The sequence below is a fragment of the Xenopus laevis genome, chromosome 7S, assembly GCF_017654675.1.
Source record: "Xenopus laevis strain J_2021 chromosome 7S, Xenopus_laevis_v10.1, whole genome shotgun sequence".
Lineage (NCBI taxonomy): Eukaryota > Metazoa > Chordata > Amphibia > Anura > Pipidae > Xenopus > Xenopus laevis.
The window spans coordinates 35,736,938-35,757,393 of NC_054384.1; the positions used below are offsets into that span (position 1 = coordinate 35,736,938).

The window sequence follows — 20,456 nt, forward strand, 5'->3', positions numbered from 1 at the left end:
GCCTTGTGCTCTTATATAGTCATGGAATTCCTTGGTGACTGATAATATTTTACAACAGGGGGTACATTATTCACTTTACAAACAGCTTGCTCCTACATCATTATAAACATGCCGTTTAAAATGTATGGTGATTTCTTCTAGAACTTTCTCCCCTAGCACACTGCCTGTCATAAGCAATTATTATTTTGTAAAATAATACTCTATGCTACATTTGTACCAGCCATTTTTCTGCAGCAAAAAGAGAAAGATCTTGACTAAGCCATATTTTTTAACTGTAGATTATAATGAATAATGTACCCCCTGCTAAAATGTATAGAGATATTAGAAATCACAACAGAGTTATGTGACTTGCATAACATGAGGCCTTCAGCCTTGTGCTTTAAAGGAGGATCAAACCCTTGCTAATAAAATCCCCAACCTACCCTACATAGACCCCCCTCGCTGCTCCCCCCCAGCCTGGGTGGTACCTTTGGTAAATGCCCAAAAATCTTTACTTACCCTCAGTGCAGATTCAGGGCATTGCAGTTCATGGGCGCCATCTTCTTGTCTTCAGAAATAGAGCAGCGTATGCGCAGTTGGCGCAATCTGTTTCTGTTTCCCCTCGGTGCTCATTCAGGGCATTAAAGTTCACAGGCGCCATCTTATTCTCTTCGGTAATCTTCAGGTCTTCTTCCGGCGCCAATTTCTGTGACTTTCGGTGCATGCACAGTTGTCGCAAAACAGAAGATTGCTCCAACTGCGCATCCACCAATACTCCGCTCTATTCCCAAAGATTACCGAAGAGAAAAAGATGGCGCCCGTGAACTCTGATGCCCTGGGTAAATAAAGAGTTTGGGGCATTTACCAAAGATACCACCTAGGATGGGTGGAGCAGGGAGGGGGGGGGTCTATGTAGTGTAGGGGGGTAGGGTTTTTTATTAGCAAAGTTTGGTTCCTCTTTAATATCGTAACACAACTCCTCAGTGACTTATAATATCTCTATAAATTACAGTAGGAGTACACTATCCACTATATATACAATGTTCTCCCAAAACTGTGCTCAAATGCAAGTGCACACCATATTTTAGAATGCAGGAAATGTTGTAATCAAAATTTCCATAACACTCTTGTAGCAACAGAACATAGGACAATCACTTACAGCCATAAGACAGTCTGTACTGTATGGGCCTAAAAACACCTGTGTTGCAATTGAGCACAAAAAAATTGAATTTATGTTGAAAATGTATCCTGCCTTATCCTTCCTATATTTTGTAAAAATATATTCTAAATTTAAAGGGCAAAAAAAAACTATCATAGTTCCAAGGGTATCCAGGGTACCAGTTAAACCCTCAAACCAAATATAACCCTAACCTTTAACTTATGTCCCATACAAGATTCCAGCTGGTGTAATAGTCAGTAAATAAGCACTCACCACATTTTACTATGAGTAGCCTTCAGTCCAGCTGGCCCATAGCTCTTGACAAGGTAATAAGCTAAGAACAGCCAGTTCATAGTGATCATACCCCCAACATTTTAAAAACATAAAGAGGGACAAAAAGATGCAGGAACATTTGGACCACACCCCTATATTTGATCTCCCCTGTGCCAGTGATCATAATGCTGCATGTATTTCAGACAGGCAGATTACAGAGCGGGTTGCTATATGACAAAATATTTGTACTATGAAACTATGAAACATATTTCCAGTCAGCAGCAAGTAGCAGCTGCTAATTTGTCTATCTGACAAATAGCTTAAGGTAATGTCATAAGAAGAAATCTATTACTTATGGAGAAGTTGTCTATAATTACCCTATTCAAAACAGCAACACATTTCCAACCAACAACAAGAAGCAGCTACTAATCTCCTAGGGGCAAATTTACTAAAGGGCGAAGTGGCTAATGCTAGCGAAAATTCGCCAGCGTGACAACATTTTGTTACTTTGCCAATTTACTAACGGGTGCTGGCGTAAATTCGCTAGCGAAGTGGACCTACTCTAGCGCTACTTCGCACCCTTATGCCAGGCAAAGTTGCGCTATGGCAAAGGGACGTAACTACGCTAATTCACTAACTTGTGCATTTTACTGAATGTTACCTCTTGCACCAGACTTGCCTTCACCACCTCAGACCAGGCGAAGTGCAATAGAGTAGATAGGGCTTGCTTCAAAAATAGTTGAAATTTTTTCTAAGTTCCAAAAAATGCTGGCGTCTTACTTTTTTAAGGATGATAGGCTGAAAAAGATCATAAATTTTTTTTGGGGGTACCCTCCTTCCCCCTACATTTCCTAACATATGGCACCTAAACTATACAGTGGGCACATGTATAGGGCAAAATAACAACTCTTATTTTATTTTATGAAGCTTCCCCAGGTTTGTGTAGTGTAATGTATTTGCTGCTACATATACGTCCATTGTACTTTAACTTGGTGCCGTATGCAAATTAGGCATCGCTAGTGTAACATTGCTTTGCTTGACGAAGTAACAATAGCACAACTTCACTTTTCGCCTCCCTGAGCGCAACTTCGGATTTTAGTGAATTGGGGTGCCCTGGTGAAACTTCGCCTGGCGAAGTGCAGCGAAGCCAATGCTGGTGCAACTTCGAAGGCAAGTAAATTTCCCTCCTAGTGTGAATCTAGTGTGAATCTAGCCAAAAAGCTATAGATGCACTATGTGCATATTACATACCAGCACTAGTGTTCCAAGATTTATAAAGGCAGGTTGACTCACAGGGAATAATGGCAGCAGTAGTAACCACTACATTAGTGGCAGTAACACTCACTGTATGTGCCAGCACCAGAAAGGTTTCCTTTGCATGTGATTTATATATGAAATGAGATTCAAGTACAGTGTGTGCACTTTACAGTTGCCCAGACCATGGGGAGCATGAGGAAGCTCAGTTCAGAAAGCTTTCATTTTATCCTACTCAATGCTGTAAACTCAGTCTTTGCTGAAATGTATTACACTCGGACACACACCCTACTGCATCATTTCTCTCCTCTGCCCATACACTGCTCCTCCTCTTTTGCTTTCCTATATAGAATGTGCAGACACTTCTGCTCAGACATTATGTCACAGTCACATCTCTAAAGACAGTGTAGAACTGGGGTACGTTGGACCCACCAGAGAACCTTACCCCAGGGGACTAACAAACACTTAAGCATGCCTGCCACCAAGCCACTTTTACTTGTTGTCATTGCCCAACTTGCTTGGTCATTTTAAGTTTAAAGTAAAGTTAATCTCCGAGCCCCAAAACATGCCAGCGCATTGGGATGTGCTGAAAATTTCAGACCAATCCCACTTTTGCACTCTCTTTAGTCATAATTACCCAAAGATACCAGTACAATCACAATAGAAAATGGATAATGAACATATTAACCCCAGATATGCCAGTATAATTACACAGAAAATAACTAATCAGCATATTAACCCAAGAAATGCCAGTAAGATCACTGTAGAAATGGCTAATGTGCACTCAAAGACTACCTGTATGATCAACCCTGAATGAATATATGAATGCATTACCTCACCTTTATTTGCAGAAGCAGAAATGGCTGTGTGTTCCACAGTGGAATGCATAAGCATCTTGGATTTTTTTTTATAGTGCTTAAGAAACAGGTAGTGCAGAGGAACAGAAGACAAGTGGGGCAACGCAGGACATTTCAACTACAGTCTGCCACATGGCCCTTCCTCAGTGTTGAGGAAATTCCTGGACACACCTGATAATGTTGATTACCCACTTTGGACTGTGGTGGTAGAATGGGAAGGGTATGTTTAAAAAGCTCTCACGTTCTGTGTGGTGTTACACTTGACACGCAAGGCCTGAAACATGTCGTGTAATCATGTAGTCTTGCATTAAAAAGCTTTGATCACATCAGTTTAGCTCTCTGAGTGCTCTCCTCACCTCTATCTAAAAAGTACAGTAAAATATTTACCTGACACAACCCACATACAGGAACCAAGCCTATGCCTTTATTCTACTAACTGCACAATACATGCATTGCGGGTAAACACCTCACAACAGATCATTGATACCACAGCAAAAATATCCAGGTAACATAATCTCCCATTTAATTCCTTTATTTCTTTATCCATTTGAGTCATTGCAGAAAGTCCATTAGTACAACAGCAATACACTATTAGCACAGCAAAAGCAGTAGTTTGTGACTTAAAACCAGGAAGAGAGCGAATTTGTATTGCTCAAGACCATCCTAAGAAGGCCAGATACACTGAGCAACGATGCGCCCGTACTGTAAAATAATGATCACATTAGCAATCACCTTTGTGACCAGAGTCAGTTAGTTCCTGCAGATTCTGAGGTAGTGTAAGACAATAAGAGGATCAGAAAAGCATTAACTGAACATTTGTTTAAAAGCAAACATCATATTGGTTGCTGCATCTGGCAAGAATAGTGCCTTTAACTCCATATGGGGGTAAGTGTAAGACAGAGTACTTATTTATGTATGGTAAGTACATGTAATTGGGCCACATAGTGTAAGGTTACCTGAAAATGAAATGTATGTTGCAGGGCTACTATTAAATTTTTATTACATTTGACATCAATTGAAAGTGTATAAGCAATTATAAAATATGAGCGAAGGAAAAGACTGGCTGTTTATTTATGTGTATAGTAACCCCATTGAGACACACACACAAAGCCCCAGGCCCTATGATTCTGAGTGTGTATATCAGAAAACTAGATGTGCAGTCACAACACAAAAAGACCACTAGATGGCAAGTTACTTTCACTTATTCCAGATAATTGTTTATTTGCTAAAGCTTCAAGTATATTTTGTAACATCATACAAAGGAAAATTCTTTGACATAAAAAGTATTTAAAACAGCTTTACGAGTGGATTTGTGAATATAACAAAGTACTGTTTCTGCACAAGGAACTTATATTTGTTAGTGTAATTTTTAAATCGGACTATTCAGTGTAAAACATGAGAAAAGCTTTAATAGGAAGTTAAAGGTTAATGCAGAGGGATTTCAGTAGGGCATGTGAATTCTGCAATATTCCCCATAGTCAGCAGGACAATTCCTAAACCCCTTTTCTAACAGAATTTACATTCTGGATTTTATATGCGCAGGCTGACTTCTCCGCATCCTGGGTGCAGTGTACTCGCAATGTGCCACCCCTAGGTGGTGCACTGAGAGGAAGGCTGTGCCAGGGAAACTCACAAGTTCAGACAGAATATAAGATTTAATTTAAAAAGCAGCACAGCATCCCATTGTGTTACACAAAATAACAGACCGTATATCATGGGGATCATACAGTCATTGTATGACCCCACCAGCAAACTAAATACTGACTTTCTATGGCACCTTATAGCAGCCCCTCGGGGCATTTGCCAGAACAACAGATTGCCAGTCCGGGCCTGGTGGTGTCTTAGACACATACATACAAAACAGATATGTAGAGATGAGATGTTTTTGGAAAAACACTCACACTGAGTTGAAAGAATAGTGTAGAAAATATATATATATATATATATATATATATATATATATATATATATATATATATATATATATATATATATATATATATATATATATATATGAATATAGATCTGATTTCTAAATTAAAGTTATACTGACACGTTCCTATAAAAATAGGAATGTGTCAGTATCAGTAAATAGAAGCTGCAATTGAAATATAAGCCGCCCCCAGCCCCGCGAACCTTAGTAACGGCGACCCTCTAACACCATTAAACCATCTTGCTGAGTTGTTTCAGTCACGCTCGGCTGCGGTCGGCGCGATCCCTCCATAGGCTGGAGTCTTGTTTTCATTTGTATTTAGCCTATCGAGGGATCAAACAGCCCCCAGCCTGGTGTGACTAAAACAACTCAGTAAGATGATTTAATGTTGTCTGAGGGTCGCCGTTATAGTTTGCGTGCAGCTTCTTTTCACCGATACCGACATGTTCCTATTTTTATATAGAAGGTAATAAGGTTAAAAACAACATGATCTGTTAGTGAGAAAAGATGGTTTTCTTTAAATTATAATAGACCTAATGAAATCTGAGGACAACTCTTATTTATTGTGCTTCGGTTAGGCTATGGACACATACGGTTTTCCGCCCGCGGTTTTTAAAGAAGTTGAATGATGCATAAATACACTAGCGGAACCTCTAAGCGTATTTACGCAGCGGTCGGCTTTTTTTAAAAAACGCGTATGTGTATCCATAGCCATAACAAATATAGCCAGAGGTATTTCCTATGGCTTTATGAATAGCCAAAGAAAAGCTGCCTTCGTTTAGATTGTGTGGCTTTTGTGAAAATCTCACTACCTCTTTGTAAACAAAACCGAGCAGATCAAGGAAGAGCAGAACGAAATGTCTCCAATTTCCTTTGAATTTAAAAAAGTGCATACATAAAAATCATTATGGCACAACAGTTAAATTAGCTTCAGACGTTATTTATGTGTCCATTTCATCTGTACCATGAATGTCCAAACAGTGGAACGTCAACTACAATTCCGAGGATTCTGTAGAATCTGCCATTCAAACCTCTCTGATCTATACCTTGCATTAAAGCACCAAAATAATTTTGTAAATATTAATTACTAGCTATTCTTACACAAAATATATGCTTTTTATGCAATTATAAAAATTGTACATATAAAAACTTCAAATCATAATAGACATGACTCAGTAAGGTAACGCAATTATAAAAACATGTAAAAGCATGAAAACATTTTCTCATGCACAAACAAGCACTTATTTTGCTTTCTGTTAAGGTCCTTTTCACATAAAATTCTAATTAAGTTTCAATCTTAAGGAAAATGGTGACAAAATACTGGTCCTCTAATACTCAAGGAATGGCTGACTGCTAAAAGTCTAAATTAACTGAGCAAGGGAAGAGAATGCTGATCCCACAGCCAAGCCTAAACCTAAAAAGAAAGACATAATTATGGCAGTGCCTTCAGCCAACTCCTTGGGGACAACTTTTGGACCATATATCATTGAGAGTGTTCCAAGGTATCCATTGCTTAACCCAAGGAGTGAAATAAAAAGTACTGGGTAGACATCACTCTGAAAAAGCACTTTATTGATGTGCTTTCGGGGTTGGTAATTGCAGAACATAAACAAGGGAATAAATAAGGTACGGAGAAAAACCAGGGTTGGCAGGATCTTGCTGTTTGGCCCAGGGCTCTGGATCCATGCTGTTATCTGCCGTCCACAAAAGTCAGCAAAATTATAGATGAAGAAACATGTGATCGGAGTGAAATATTTAGTTGTCCAGATGCTGCCACTTTCACTGTTAACAGACTCTATGCTTGCAGAGATGGTTGGGAAGATGATGATGCTGATGAAGAAGTTATAGAACAAGCAAGTGGCTAGCACTCTGACCTTTCTCAGGATGGGGCCTATTGGTGGAGAGTTTCCTTCCAACGTAGAATGACTGTTTCCAGCAGAAGCACTTTCCAGTGAAGAACTGGGGGGTCTGTCATTAGAGATGTTCAAGTAATACCTACGATAAATAACAAGGAGGTTAACTTTAATCTGATTTGTGTTGACTGTACTGTCTAACTGCCTTGAGAAATTTACTGTAACTAAGATGTAAAAAAATGATATTCATTTTAGATCTCTGATGTGAAGTGATTTAATTTAGTTTTATGGAGAATTCTGTCTTGTATAGGTCAAAAACTCCCAGCAGTACACTACCAAAATTCCAAAGAGCTGCTCCAGAAAGCCTGCATACTTCAGATTTCAAGGGCAACATTTCCACTTAAGTAGGTTTACCCTAACAAACCATAAATTTCTGCAAATAACAGATTCTGACACAAAATAAGCAAATTTGTCTTTCTACTCCAAACTACTCATTTAAAATGCTTTCTTCACGTTTCTTATAACATTTTCTGACATTTATGAAAAATAACCATAAAGCTTCCAATTTGCAGAATTTTATCAAACACATATCATTAGGTATCAAGATAGATCACCATAAATATGAGGGCCAAGGGTTCACTGGACAGTTTGATGCGCAATATAGGTTTACCTAAGTACATGGCCTCTAGGGCCCCCAAAATGAAGACACCCCTTATGAGCTATCATTTCTGTCGTTCCAGCTACTGCAAAATCAAAACATTTACTGCATTTTATGTGGGTTAAAGCTATAAAAAAAAAGTATGCTGACCTCAGAAAGTCATATTATGTTTGGAAAGTACACATTCCCCCGAATCCATAATGGGTAAATATGTATTCCTACTCCAAAATACCAAGTCGCAAACCTTTCCTAAATTTGTCGGTGTCGGGTTTCTGATAATCACATCAAAGTTTCCACTTTGAAGCATCTAATCTCTCACATATCACTAGGAACCAAGATAAATTACACCTAAAAATGAAGGCCAGGGGTCCACTAAACAGTTTGCTGCCCAATATGCATAGGTTTACCTAAATATGTGACCTCTAAAAGGAGCTATCATTTCTGTCGTTCCAGCTACTGCAAAATCAGCAAATGTCCAGCATTTTATGTGGGATACAGTACTCTAACCCAAAAAAGCCATATATTTCTGTAAAGTACATAAAATCCAAAATGGGTAACAATGCCTTTCTACTCCAAACTGCCTTTCTACCAAAACTGCAAAGGTTTCCTAAATTTGACGATTTGTATGACATACAGTACGTACTTGGCAGACAGCGTTAAATATTAAATAAAAACCCCAAATTATCGTTTTGCCTCCGATAATGATTGATTATATCTTAGTAGGGATCCAGTAAAAGGTATTCTTTTATTATTACAGAAAAAAATCTATTTAAATTTTTTTTTAATGATTTCATTAAAATGGAGTCTATGGGATATATCCCTTCTGTAATTATTTTCTGGATAACAGGTCTCCAGAGAACAGATTCCATATCTATATTTCATTTAATGATACTGTATGTGCTTAAGGGGTGTGCTTAAGATAATTTTAAAGGGCTGTTCGCTGTTAGCTTTTAATAAATTTGAGTTTATCATTTGATAATCTGAATAATTCAAATATTTCAGGTGATAATTCAAAAAATTAGCATGAATCGAATTGTTGCATGATATTGTCAGGACTTTTCCCGCATGGATAATTTTCATTCTGAATTGTAAATACATTTTGGTTGAATTTTTATTAATTTTTATCATTGAAATAATGGGAAAAAATTAGTTATAATAAATAGCCCCCAAAGTATATAATCCGTTATGCGGAAAGCTCCGTATTATGGAAAGGATATCTCCCATAGACTTCATTTTATCCAAATATAATAGTATAAATATAATAGTTCCCTGAACTTGATCCAAACTAAGATATAATTAATCTTTAATGGAAGCAAAACCAGCTTATTGGGTTAATTTAATGTTTAATTCTCTTCTAATGATTTTCTAGTAAACTTAAGGTATGAAGATCCAATTAAAGAAAGATCGATTCCCCGAAAACCCCCAGGTCCATTCTGGATAACAGGTCCCATACCTGTAGTTTGTTTTCAAATGGTCATTATTGTACGTCTGATTCTATCTTGATTTTAAATGGAGGTCATTGACCCTGGCAGACAAAAACTATTGTTCTGTGAGGCTACAATTTTATTGTTACATTTAATTATTTATCTTTAGTCAGACCCTCTCTTATTCATTTTCTAGTCTCTCTGCCTGTTTGCTAGGGTAAATTGAACCCTAACAACCAGATTCAGTGGGAAGCGTTCTGGCTGCAGCACTAGGGTCCTGAGTTTGATTACAGCTTCGGCACCATCTGTAAAGTGTTTCTACGTTCTCCCTTTATCGGCATGGATTTTCTCCAGGTGGTCTGGATTCCTTCCACACTCCAAAAACATACAGGCAAGTTCATTGTCTCCCTACAATACTGACTCTACTGTGTGTGAATGTGATAAATTGCTGCTGACATTGCAAGTGGGACAGCTGCTGAATAAAATGCTAACTAGCGTAAAAACAATGGAAGACCAATTGCCAGATTGTCTCTGATTTTGGGGTTTACAACAAAGTACAGAAGGAAGGATAAAGTTTTAGGCATAAAAGCAGGTTACAGAATAATTACCATACCATACCATGCACAGATGTCTATGCAGCACCCGCCCATTTATAAATGCAAACAGAATGTATGTTATGATTTGTCAGGCGGGGGGGTGCATGGCAAGCCATAAGGACAGGGCTGACCTGCACCCCATGATGATAAACTGCCTGATTGAGCACTGAGGGATGTGCTCTTGTGGTCCTTAGTGCTCTTGTAAATGGATAGATGGCTTTAGCTACAACTAGGGTTGCCACTTTTTCTGGAAAAATATAATGGCATTTCTATACAGTATATTTATCTTTTTTCCCTATTAATAACATTGGGATCAGCCATCATTTTTACCGGCCAGGCCTGTAAAATACTGACCAGATGGCAACTCTAGACACAATTGACTACCCTGTGTGCTGCGTAAATGTGATCGCAAACTGTAAGCTCCACTGTAATCTGTACTTACGTGAATTATGATCATAAAATGCTGCATAACTATGATGGCACTAAATAACTAAGGCTAAAGGTGGCCATACACGGGCAGATAAAGCTGACAATATCGGTCGTTTGGACTGATTTGACAGCTTATCTGCCCGTGTATGGGGGCTTCCGACGGGTCTTCTCGATCGATATCTGGCCATGATATCGATCGGGAAGGTTTGATTTTTAACCGACCGACCCGTCGGAGCCCCTTGGCGCATTGTAATTCGATCGTTCGGCCATACGTTCGAATTAACCCCGATATAGCCATGCCGTTAGTGGCATATCGGGCAAATATCCGCTCGTTTGGCGATGTCGCCAAACGAGCGGATCTTTGAGTCTATGGCCACCTTAAGAATAAATTATGTTAGCATTAATCCATGATGATGGAAAAAAGTTGGTACTCTATATTAGTACTAGATACATTATCCAGACAACACTATGTTTCAAGCATTGTGAATAATGTATTCATCATTTGTATCAGTCCTGCCAGTACTAGTGGAGTTTACAATTTAAAGTCCTAACATAACAATTGCACATAGGTCAATTAAACCTGCATACTGGTCACACATGGGCAACACACAACCAGATCACTCAATAAAGTCATACTGCCTGCTCAGCCAATGGCTACATATATGCACTGGAATTATGGCAACTACATAGATTTACAAACATGTACAGCCTTCATCTTTTTATCTCAAGACAAATAATGGGAACGTTTGGTCAAACAAAGTGGTCTATTTGCAATATCACTGAAACTAGTAAGCAAACCATTCTGCTCTAAATTGGTCAAAGCACAGACGTGTTGCACCACAAACCACACTATTCATAAGAAACAAATCACATTAAAAAAAGAGATGTGGATAAATTGAGTTTGTTAATTGGGTTTGTTTTAAGCAAAATAGTACACTTGACAGCGCAGCTGTGTTTTCAACCTAGTCAAGCCACTCACAGTTTGGCAGAAGGAGTAAGTGTAGAGCATTTAGAGAGTGAGGAGAGTAAAACCCAGCATTAATGTTGCCAGTATCAGTTCTCCTTTTCTGCAGTACAGCAGCACAGGCACATTATCTGAAGGAACTGGAAATTGTTCCTGAAACTCATGTTTTATTCTGTTGTTTTGTTTTCCCCGAGATCGAGTTGTTGATTTCTGCAGCTAAAGCTTAAAATCTGCTACCAGAAGTAAAAAATGCATCCATAAGCAAAATCCTCATATTAGCTCCAACATAGCACAGTCCTATTGTGACACATTAACTACATTTGCATAAATGGGAGACTATGATATGTCAGCATGGCTATTAATATCAATGTGCATTGGCTTTAAAAATGATGTCCAGGTTTCTGTAATGTTAACAATCCAATTACTTCTTAACAACACTGTGGTTTTGTTTGCTGTGCCTAGTATGGGCTTCACAATCCCACTCTTACATTTAAAACAGGACACTATAGGGGTAATTTACTTCCATTCAGAAGTGCAAGAGCACTAAAAGGTGCAAAAGCAAAAGCACACACCTTAGTGCTTGGAGCACTTCTGTCCAGGGTCTGGCTATGCTCTTCCCCTTGTGCTGAATAGAAAAATATGGCACCTGATGCAGAACACAGCGTCAGCAGACAAAAGGCAGCTATGTCCCTGTTGTGGGCTATGCCCAGCACACCCTAACTTGCACGTCTGAATGTAAAGAGGGGACAGGAGGGAGGATCTCAGTGTCATGCCACAGAACACAGGCAGCATAGCATTAAGCAGGGTAATACAAGTCTCTGCAATCTGATCTTGTGCAACTGATCTCTTATCTACCAGCATCTACCAAAAATAGCTTTATACTGCGGTATGTCTCCCTACAAATGCTATGAAAATTTAAGATGGGTGTTCCTGCTGTAGTTTTGAGAGCAATAAGGCAATAATGAACAATGACTGTCTTGGCATAGCAGAATTTAAAACATTTTTGCAGAAAATGGGCAGGGATGTAATTATACATAAACCCATAGCGGTATATTTATCAAAAAGTGAGGTTAGAGATCACCACTCTCTGCCACTCTCCATTAATTTCTATGGGATTTTGAAAGGATGAACTTTCGCTTTCACCCATTGATAAATACTCAGAAATGAATGGAAAGTGGTGGAATTTCACTCTAGAGGACTGTGGCGATCTCTAACTTCACTTTTGGATAAATATGCCTCATAGAGAGGAGATGATTACAGATTTAGAGCTTTTACCTGGAATATTCCATTCTGGGAAGAATCAGATACATAATGATGCATATTAGTGTGAAAATGACTGCAGTAAGGAAATAAGCCAGAGCGCTGTCAGTGACATTGGATGCTACTGTCAGGTCTAATATGGCTGCCAGTGCACTTATAGTGCCGCCCATTGCCTGACCTGCAGAGATAGAAAAAGAAATGTTTGCTTTATAGAAGGCAACAATACATTTACAGTTTATAGCGACACTCTAATGACATTGTCTAGAAAATCAAATGACCTTGCCTAGAAGAAGTGTAAGTAGTACACTTCTATTTGTGTGGTGGATACAGTCATATATCCCCTTGAATAATTTTAATTTATAGCCAAAGAGTCTGGGTAACTTCTGGTCTAATGTAGGCTATTAACAATGACACAGTCCAGGACAGATGGAAATGCAGAGCACCCAACAGTTATAGCAAGCTACTGCCTTTATGAGTTTATAGAATTGAGATACCCATACTCATGAGTACTACCGTCATGCTTTTTGCACTGGCAACCACAGGCCAGAGATACAGGTGTAACATCATGTGGTATATTTATCAAAGAGTGAAGTTAGAGATCACCACAGTCCTCTAGATTGAAATTCAGCAACTCTCGATTCATTTCTATGGGGTTTTTAAAAGAGTATTTATCAATCGGTGAAAGTTCATCCTTTTGATAAATACGCCTTTAAAAATCTCATAGAAATGAATGGAGAGTGGTGGAATTTCACTCTAGAGGACTGTGGAGATCTCTTACTTCACTCTTTGATAAATATACCCACGTGTCAGGTCTCTCTGCTATAGCTTATGGTGCAACGTATAGTACCATATACAGTGTTTACTAGAGGGTTAACAATAGCTTCTATGATGCCTTCTGATTTTGTAAATGTGACCCAAAATACAGAATAGTGTTGCTGAGCCCTCACCAAAGCAAGCTAACAGGGCTCCATCAGCACACTTGTGTGTTAGCGTCCATGTCCCAGACCCTAAAAAAGGTGGAGCGCATAGTCATTTGTATCTATGTATGTATATATAACTTTATTTGTAAAGCACTGTTAAGGAGTCTCAGTGCTGGACAATGTAAAAGTACACACGGAGGGCAAGCCACAATAAATACGCACAGTACACAGAGCTCAAATAACATTATATGGAGTAGGTGGCAAATTATACAGTATGAGTAAGGAGAAGATATGACATAATAAATGTAATTAATGTGTTTGTGATTTTAAAATATTTCAGCTTTGTGCATAAACAACAGAGCAAAGGTGGAACCAACTTCAAGTCAATCAGAGCACGAGAACATATTCAAAACAAAACCACTGCAAAAACCAAAAAGAGAATCAAATACATGTCAGTATACTGAACAAATTCCATATATTTAACCAGGGATGGTATCAAAGGGGACCTGCAGAAGGACTTTCAGGGGCCAAGTCCCAGTAAAGGGAGACCAGTCTTGATTCAAGGATCCCAGAAGGGCTTTGTGGAAGAGGGAAGGTGTGGTGGCGACATGCTCTATTAACAAGTCTTTTGTTTTTTAAATGTGGGCACCACTCTATTTAGGTTCTGGTGCCAGCTCATGTAAAATTATTGTACTTAACAGTTCAGTGCTTCGTGACTTTCCTTAACAGAGAGGTAAATGCAATGTCCTCAAATGCCCTAGGGTTTACTAGAGGCTTTTCAGTGTTCTTAGAAACATTTTTCTATACTCCCAATTACACTGTGCACAGGGATCTTTTCTACATCAAGGTTTGCTCCCTAAGGGTTAGTTCACACGAGGAGATTCGGGGAGATTTTGTTGCCTGGCGACTAATCGCCTCTTCTTCTGGGCGACAATCTCCCCGAACTGTCTTCACATGTCTTCCCATCCGCTATGCGCTGCTTTTTCCCAAACTCGCCCGAAGGTGCCTCATGAGGAAACTTCGGACGACTTCGGGAAAACGAAGCGCGGCTTGTGTTTTAGCGCAGGCGACTTTTCATTATAGCGGATGGGAAGACACGCGAAGGCAGTTTGGGGAGATTGTTGCCCAGAAGAAGAGGCGATTAATCGCCAGGCGACAATCTCCCCGAATCTCCTTGTGTAAACTAACCCTAAAAGTACTGCTGGGCTCACTGCATGAAACTAATGTCCAAGGCCCGTAAATGGCATCTGGCAAGCAAAATGTACTGATATTAAAGCTCTCATTCACTTCATTAATAGGGAAGTGATTCTATATTTTCCACATCTGCATCAATAGAGAAGCTAAAATGTTCTAAATGAAGATATCCAGTATTCCAGTTTTGGCTGAAAAAATGGCTTAGGCTGGCTCCACCACGTGTTCCTGTCGTCCCACACAAATCTTGTAGTGAATAACTAAAAAAGGTGAAGGAAGCCTCAAAAACAGAGCTTTGCTGCAATTAAATTTATTGGTTTTTGTGCCACTACATGTTTTGGGCCACAAGCCCTTTATCAATTGTGAGAGAGAAGCTAAAATGTTGACACTGAAGTCTATCATAATCTTAAGCAACTGCATAAAAATGTCCTAAGGGGGAGACAGAAGTGTTCTGTAATGTTAAAAAATGGTTCTGGGAAAAGCAAAAAAAAAATGCATCATATAAAAACCTGCAGGGGACACATCACTCAAAACCATGCTCATTCTCTTATCAAATATGCAAATGAAGTTGATCTTATTAAAGGATGGCACAGAAATGACTGGAAGAGATGAGCGCCTGCAGCTTGGCCATTTTTACTGCTCATTATGGCTGTAACATTCAAAGGCTGAAAACAGCAATCCTGCCCCATTTTTTTTTAATAGAAGAGCAGATCCTGAAATGAATTTGCTAAGAAATTCTTTAAATATTGCATTTATTTATTCGATTTGAAAAGAAAAGGAATATGAAAACGTCCTTTTTTGTAGTTATTTCAATACGACTATTAATATATTTTAGTGTGCCATCTGGGCCAAAATGCTTTCATAAAAAAGGCAATAAGGGAAAGCCATTTTATCAGTTTTCAAAAAAAATTTGATTGTGGAAAAAAATGCAGCAACAAAATCACTAACATGTTTACAAAAAAAATTGAATCATTATGAACAAACCCCCAACATTTTTAAAGGGGCTGTAAAATCTTGAATGTTTAAATAAAGTAAAAAAAATAAAATCTTCATATATACTTCTCATTGTCCTCCAAAGAAACTTAACAGCTGTCAGGAAATTGATCGGCCAGGTCAAAAAAATCTTTGTTGGTCCTAGTGCAATCTATCTTTCCCTGGACATACTCCATATCAGAACTCACCGGGATATCCCCGCCCCCATGCCCCATCAGAAGGACCCTCCCCAAAGCTTTAAAAGCCAGCCCCACCCCCTCTATGTCGTCTTTTTTTCCTTCTGCTTTCCTTGCTCCATTGAAAGCAATATTTTTGCTTTTTAACCTTGGGAAAGCATTAGGTGACCGGAAATGGCACCTAGGGACTGGGGTTTTTTGATCCATGAGATCTTTTCCCCTGCACATTACCTCATATTTGGGACCTTCAGCGCTGTTCAGCTGGAAAAGGTAGGACAAAGCTGTTACAGTATGTTTGATCCCATGTGCCTTCCTGGCTGTCTGTATGGCATCCAGCGGCAAGTGCCTGTCCCCCCATCCGTGTGCCCTCCTGGCCTGCCTAAAAGCATCCAGTGGCAATGGTGTGTGACCCTGCACCCCTGTATTTTTGCGGATGGGCGAGGGAGGTGGAAGGTTAGTAGTACTCAGTATTTAATTAGTGGCCTGAGTCTGACAGTCTCCATTTTGTTTTTGTTTGGTTCCCTTAAATGGAGTCAGAATTCTGAGCCAACTGCCTCCCTCACAAAGTCTTTCCTAAGGTTGTGTATTAGGGCCCTTGCACGCGGGTATTTTTTTTTTTTTTTTTTTTTTTTTTGTCTGCACCCCGCTGCATTCTGCTTTCTTCCACTCATGGAGGCGCACGTGTGTGGGGGCCCTTGAGGTAAAAAAAAAAAAAAAAAATAAAATAAAATAACACTCCCCACTCCACTGTATCAAAACTTTGGGCTGGTATGGTGTATTACTGAGAGGTAAGTTGCTCAATCCTATTACAATTGGCTGTTGTCATGCATACCTGAATATACCTGAATGTTATGTGGTCAGCCAAACTCAGGGTTTTCCAGAGAATATCTCCAGTCCTGGGTTATGGCTCCTACCTCTACACTGGGTAATGCACTGAATCCTATTTCTGTATTGTATAATCGGAAAGGATACGGCCAATGGCAGAATAACTGCAATGTGCATTATTGATACAACAGGTTTGGGTTATAAGAACCTTTTAACAAGTGTGTACTTGATAGCACTGAATCCTGTGGTTGCTATGGAAAAGGTTATAGCAACTAGTGCAGAGTGAAATGGCAACCTCTCAGAACTGGCTAAGGAGATGCATACCAGATTGGCATTAGATGAATGGAATCATGTGATCAGCTACACTACCTGACCTTCCAGAATATTCCTCCTGTTCTGGGTAGTGCTAACTGGGTAATGCACTGAATCCTATTTCGGTATTGTATAATCGGAAAGGATACGGCCAAAGGCGGAATAACTGCATTATACACAACAGGTTGGGGTTATAAAAACCCTTTAACAAGTGTGTACTTGATAGCACTGAATCCTATTGTTGCTATGGAAAAGGTTATGGCAACTAGTGCAGCGTTAAATGGCAACCTCTCAGATCTGGCTAATGAGATGCATACCAGATTGGCATCAGCTGAATGGAATCATGTGATCAGCTACACTACCTGATCTTCCAGAATATTCCTCCTGTTCTGGGTAGTGCTGACTCTGCATTATGTTATAGTAGTGCAGAGTCAGGTAATCTGGGAACTGGTTAATTGGATGCATACCTGAGTAGTCTCACCTGAATGTAGATATATGATTAACTACTCAGTACCTGAGCTTCCAAAGAATTGCTCCAGTCGTGTTATAGCTGCTGCTGCTGCTACACTGGGTATGACCTGAATCCTTTCTTCTTGCTATCAGATGTGCTTCATGCTTAAAATGGGTCATAGGCCTAGTTGGTGGCAAATTGACTGTATATGTCATTATGCAATTTAGATTGTAGTAGTTAACACTCTGGCTAATTGGGGCATACCTGAGCAACCTCTGCTGAATGTAATCATGTGACCAGCTAGAGGTGTGGTGAAACCTTAGCTTCTGGCACATAGCTTTAGAGGCTAGGTAGTGTGCTCTGTTGTTTTATTCTAAGTACTCCTCCTCTGAGGGTCTTTTCTCCAATATACGATGCATTTTTCCCCTCGGGAGAGGAGGTGTCCCTGACAAGAGTCACATCCACAGTGGCGGACATGAAGTTGTTTTTAGGGGGTTATCTCCTGCCTAATTGATTAGTCCAGGCTATTGCTTGAGTAACAGTCTACCGCTTGCCCTGAAGTACAGTATATTCAGGGTGTCTCTAGCTGGGAAGCTTGGAACATTTTGTTTTTTTGTGGCTTCCATCAGGATAAGGGACTAATACATTGCTTGGGTAGAGCATGTGTCCTAGTTGGGGACGGATTCTTTGTTCCTGCGAAGCGCCTGTGTTGGCTGGGAATGTGCCTTCCTGTTCTTAAGCCATCCATGTAGGTGCAGGGGCACTTAGACTGTTCTTAGTGCTTACCTAAAGAACAGGTGGTAATGAGGCATTGGTTGTCCTGCTTGTCTCATATTATGGCAGTTATCATTCAAACATGGTTGGCCTTAATGTATCATACAGCCCAAATTAGGGACTGTTTTTCTAGATATTGTGATGCCTGTATGAGGGAGCTTCCTGGAAAAAGGTGCCCACAGGAGTTTTGTATTAGAGTAAGGTTACCTTTCGGCATGATGATAACCTTTTAGGGGGGCCTTGGCAAACTGTGTGGATGTACAGTGTACTGGTCTAGAGGCTAGCATAACCACGTATAGGCCTCTTGACAGGGATGATCAGGTTCTCTGCCTACAGTATTCTCCTATGAGGTAATATAATGTAGCCTTTCGGGTCTTCTATCATATTGTTACCCATCTGATAGCTTTATCAGATATGGTTCTGTTCACAATTAACAGTTGGTTTATATGGTATTCTTGCACAGAACTGCTAGTTCTCGGTTATATGATTAGAGACGTGGAAACCTGCTTAGGATAAACCGTAAATTCCAAATTGTGATGCATTTCAATCTGTTTTTTGTATGCCTCTTCATAGACAGGTTCTGTATTTGGTCCTATAATTGGTTGACACTATCCACCTCTGGCTAGTGACATAAGATGGTCTGTCTCAGGGTGAGTTCCCTTTTAAGACTGGGTTCTAGCAGGATTTTTTCCCTCTTCGTGTAATTCGCCACAGGGATATGAGATGGTCAGTCTCAGTGTGAGTTCCCTTTTTGGACTGGGTCCTAGCAGGATTTTCTTCCTCTTAGTATAGTTCGCTATAGGGATATGAGATGGTCAGTCTCAATGTGAGTTTCCCTTTAGGACTGGGTCCTAACAGGATTTTCTTCAACTACAACTAAGTATAATTGTTCATTGCTCTCTTCCTCTAGGATTGGAGTTGAGATCAGCTAATCCTATAAGATGTCTCCTGTACATTACTAGGTTCTGCACCTGGAGCTGATAGTATGTCGAGTGCTGTACTTCACAACAGTAAGTATTGCAATATTATCCAGGAGTCTATTAGAGCCTAGTTCCCTCCCAACTGGGCATTAAGCTTGCTATGTCCCGGTGAGTTCTGATATGGAGTATGTCCAGGGAAAAGGGAAAATTGTATCATACTTACGTAATTTTCCTTTCCTGGACATACTCCATATCAGCTAGTTCCCAACCCTTCTACAATGATTGTCTTAAAGCTAGTAACAAAGACGACATAGAGGGGGTGGGGCTGGCTTTTAAAGCTTTGGGGAGGGTCCTTCTGATGGGGCATGGGGGCGGGGATATCCCGGTGAGTTCTGATATGGAGTATGTCCAGGAAAGGAAAATTACGGTAAGTATGATACAATTTTCCCTTATGTTTGCAGGGCCAAGCAGACAGCTCCCCTTTGTTTTCCTGGCAAATTGGTCTTTTTAGTTCATGGTCAATTCGTACGATCGTACGATCGTTCTGAGAAAATCGTGGTCTCACGATGAGGATCTGATCTTTTAAAAATCTCAACATCTATGGCCAGCTTATGCATTGGATAAAAAAATCTCCATGCTGCTGCTCCATGCAAAGAGCTGTGTCAGGAGACGCAGCTCAATCCTGTCCTTACCTCCTGCCTTAGGACACATGTTATGGACATGGTCTTATGCAGACTGCACCACCAGTCACTCTATAACTTCTGACAGGCCCCCTACCAGCCCTATACCTTTTCTGTCAGTCTCTTTATTTTTTAGATACCTAAATATTTATCTGCATTGCCATTAAAACTCAAAACAATTTCCATGAAAATAAATTAGTATGGCATAAAAGGTATTTGTAGTAATTACAATAGGCTTGAATATATATATGTCCTTTTGAATTCTGGGCTAGAAGGCATTGCTCAAAAATACATTTTTATATGAGTTTCCCCAGACACTGTGTGTGGCAAAAAGCAAACGAAGCTGTTAGTCATTAAAAGTAAACTTAAATTCAGGTACACCTACCATCCTGCTTAATGCCATGCCTGTGCCGGTACTATGCTACATGGTTGGTGTAGCCAAAGTATGATCATTAAATTCTGCACTAGTCTGGCCACTCATTTTTATATTTCATTTGTGATTGTTTATAAAACATGGAGGCTCAGATTATGCCAGAACAATAACTGGAAGATCTATTTCTGTCACTTCCTAAACT

At 39.6% G+C, this 20,456-nt stretch overlaps 1 protein-coding gene across 1 annotated transcript in view; it reads right to left on the reverse strand.

Annotated features, from left to right (window-relative positions):
- Positions 1-4,717: 4,717 nt before the first annotated feature.
- Positions 4,718-20,456, reverse strand: part of slc29a3.S (solute carrier family 29 (equilibrative nucleoside transporter), member 3 S homeolog) — a 32,183-nt gene continuing 16,444 nt past the window's right edge. Inside the window, exons 5-6 of the mRNA XM_018227615.2 lie at positions 12,655-12,817; positions 4,718-7,450 (exon numbers count right to left, since the gene is read on the reverse strand). Of these exons, the coding sequence (XP_018083104.1) occupies positions 6,817-7,450; positions 12,655-12,817 (797 nt within the window). The 3' untranslated portion in view covers positions 4,718-6,816. The remainder of the gene's footprint in view (positions 7,451-12,654; positions 12,818-20,456) is intronic.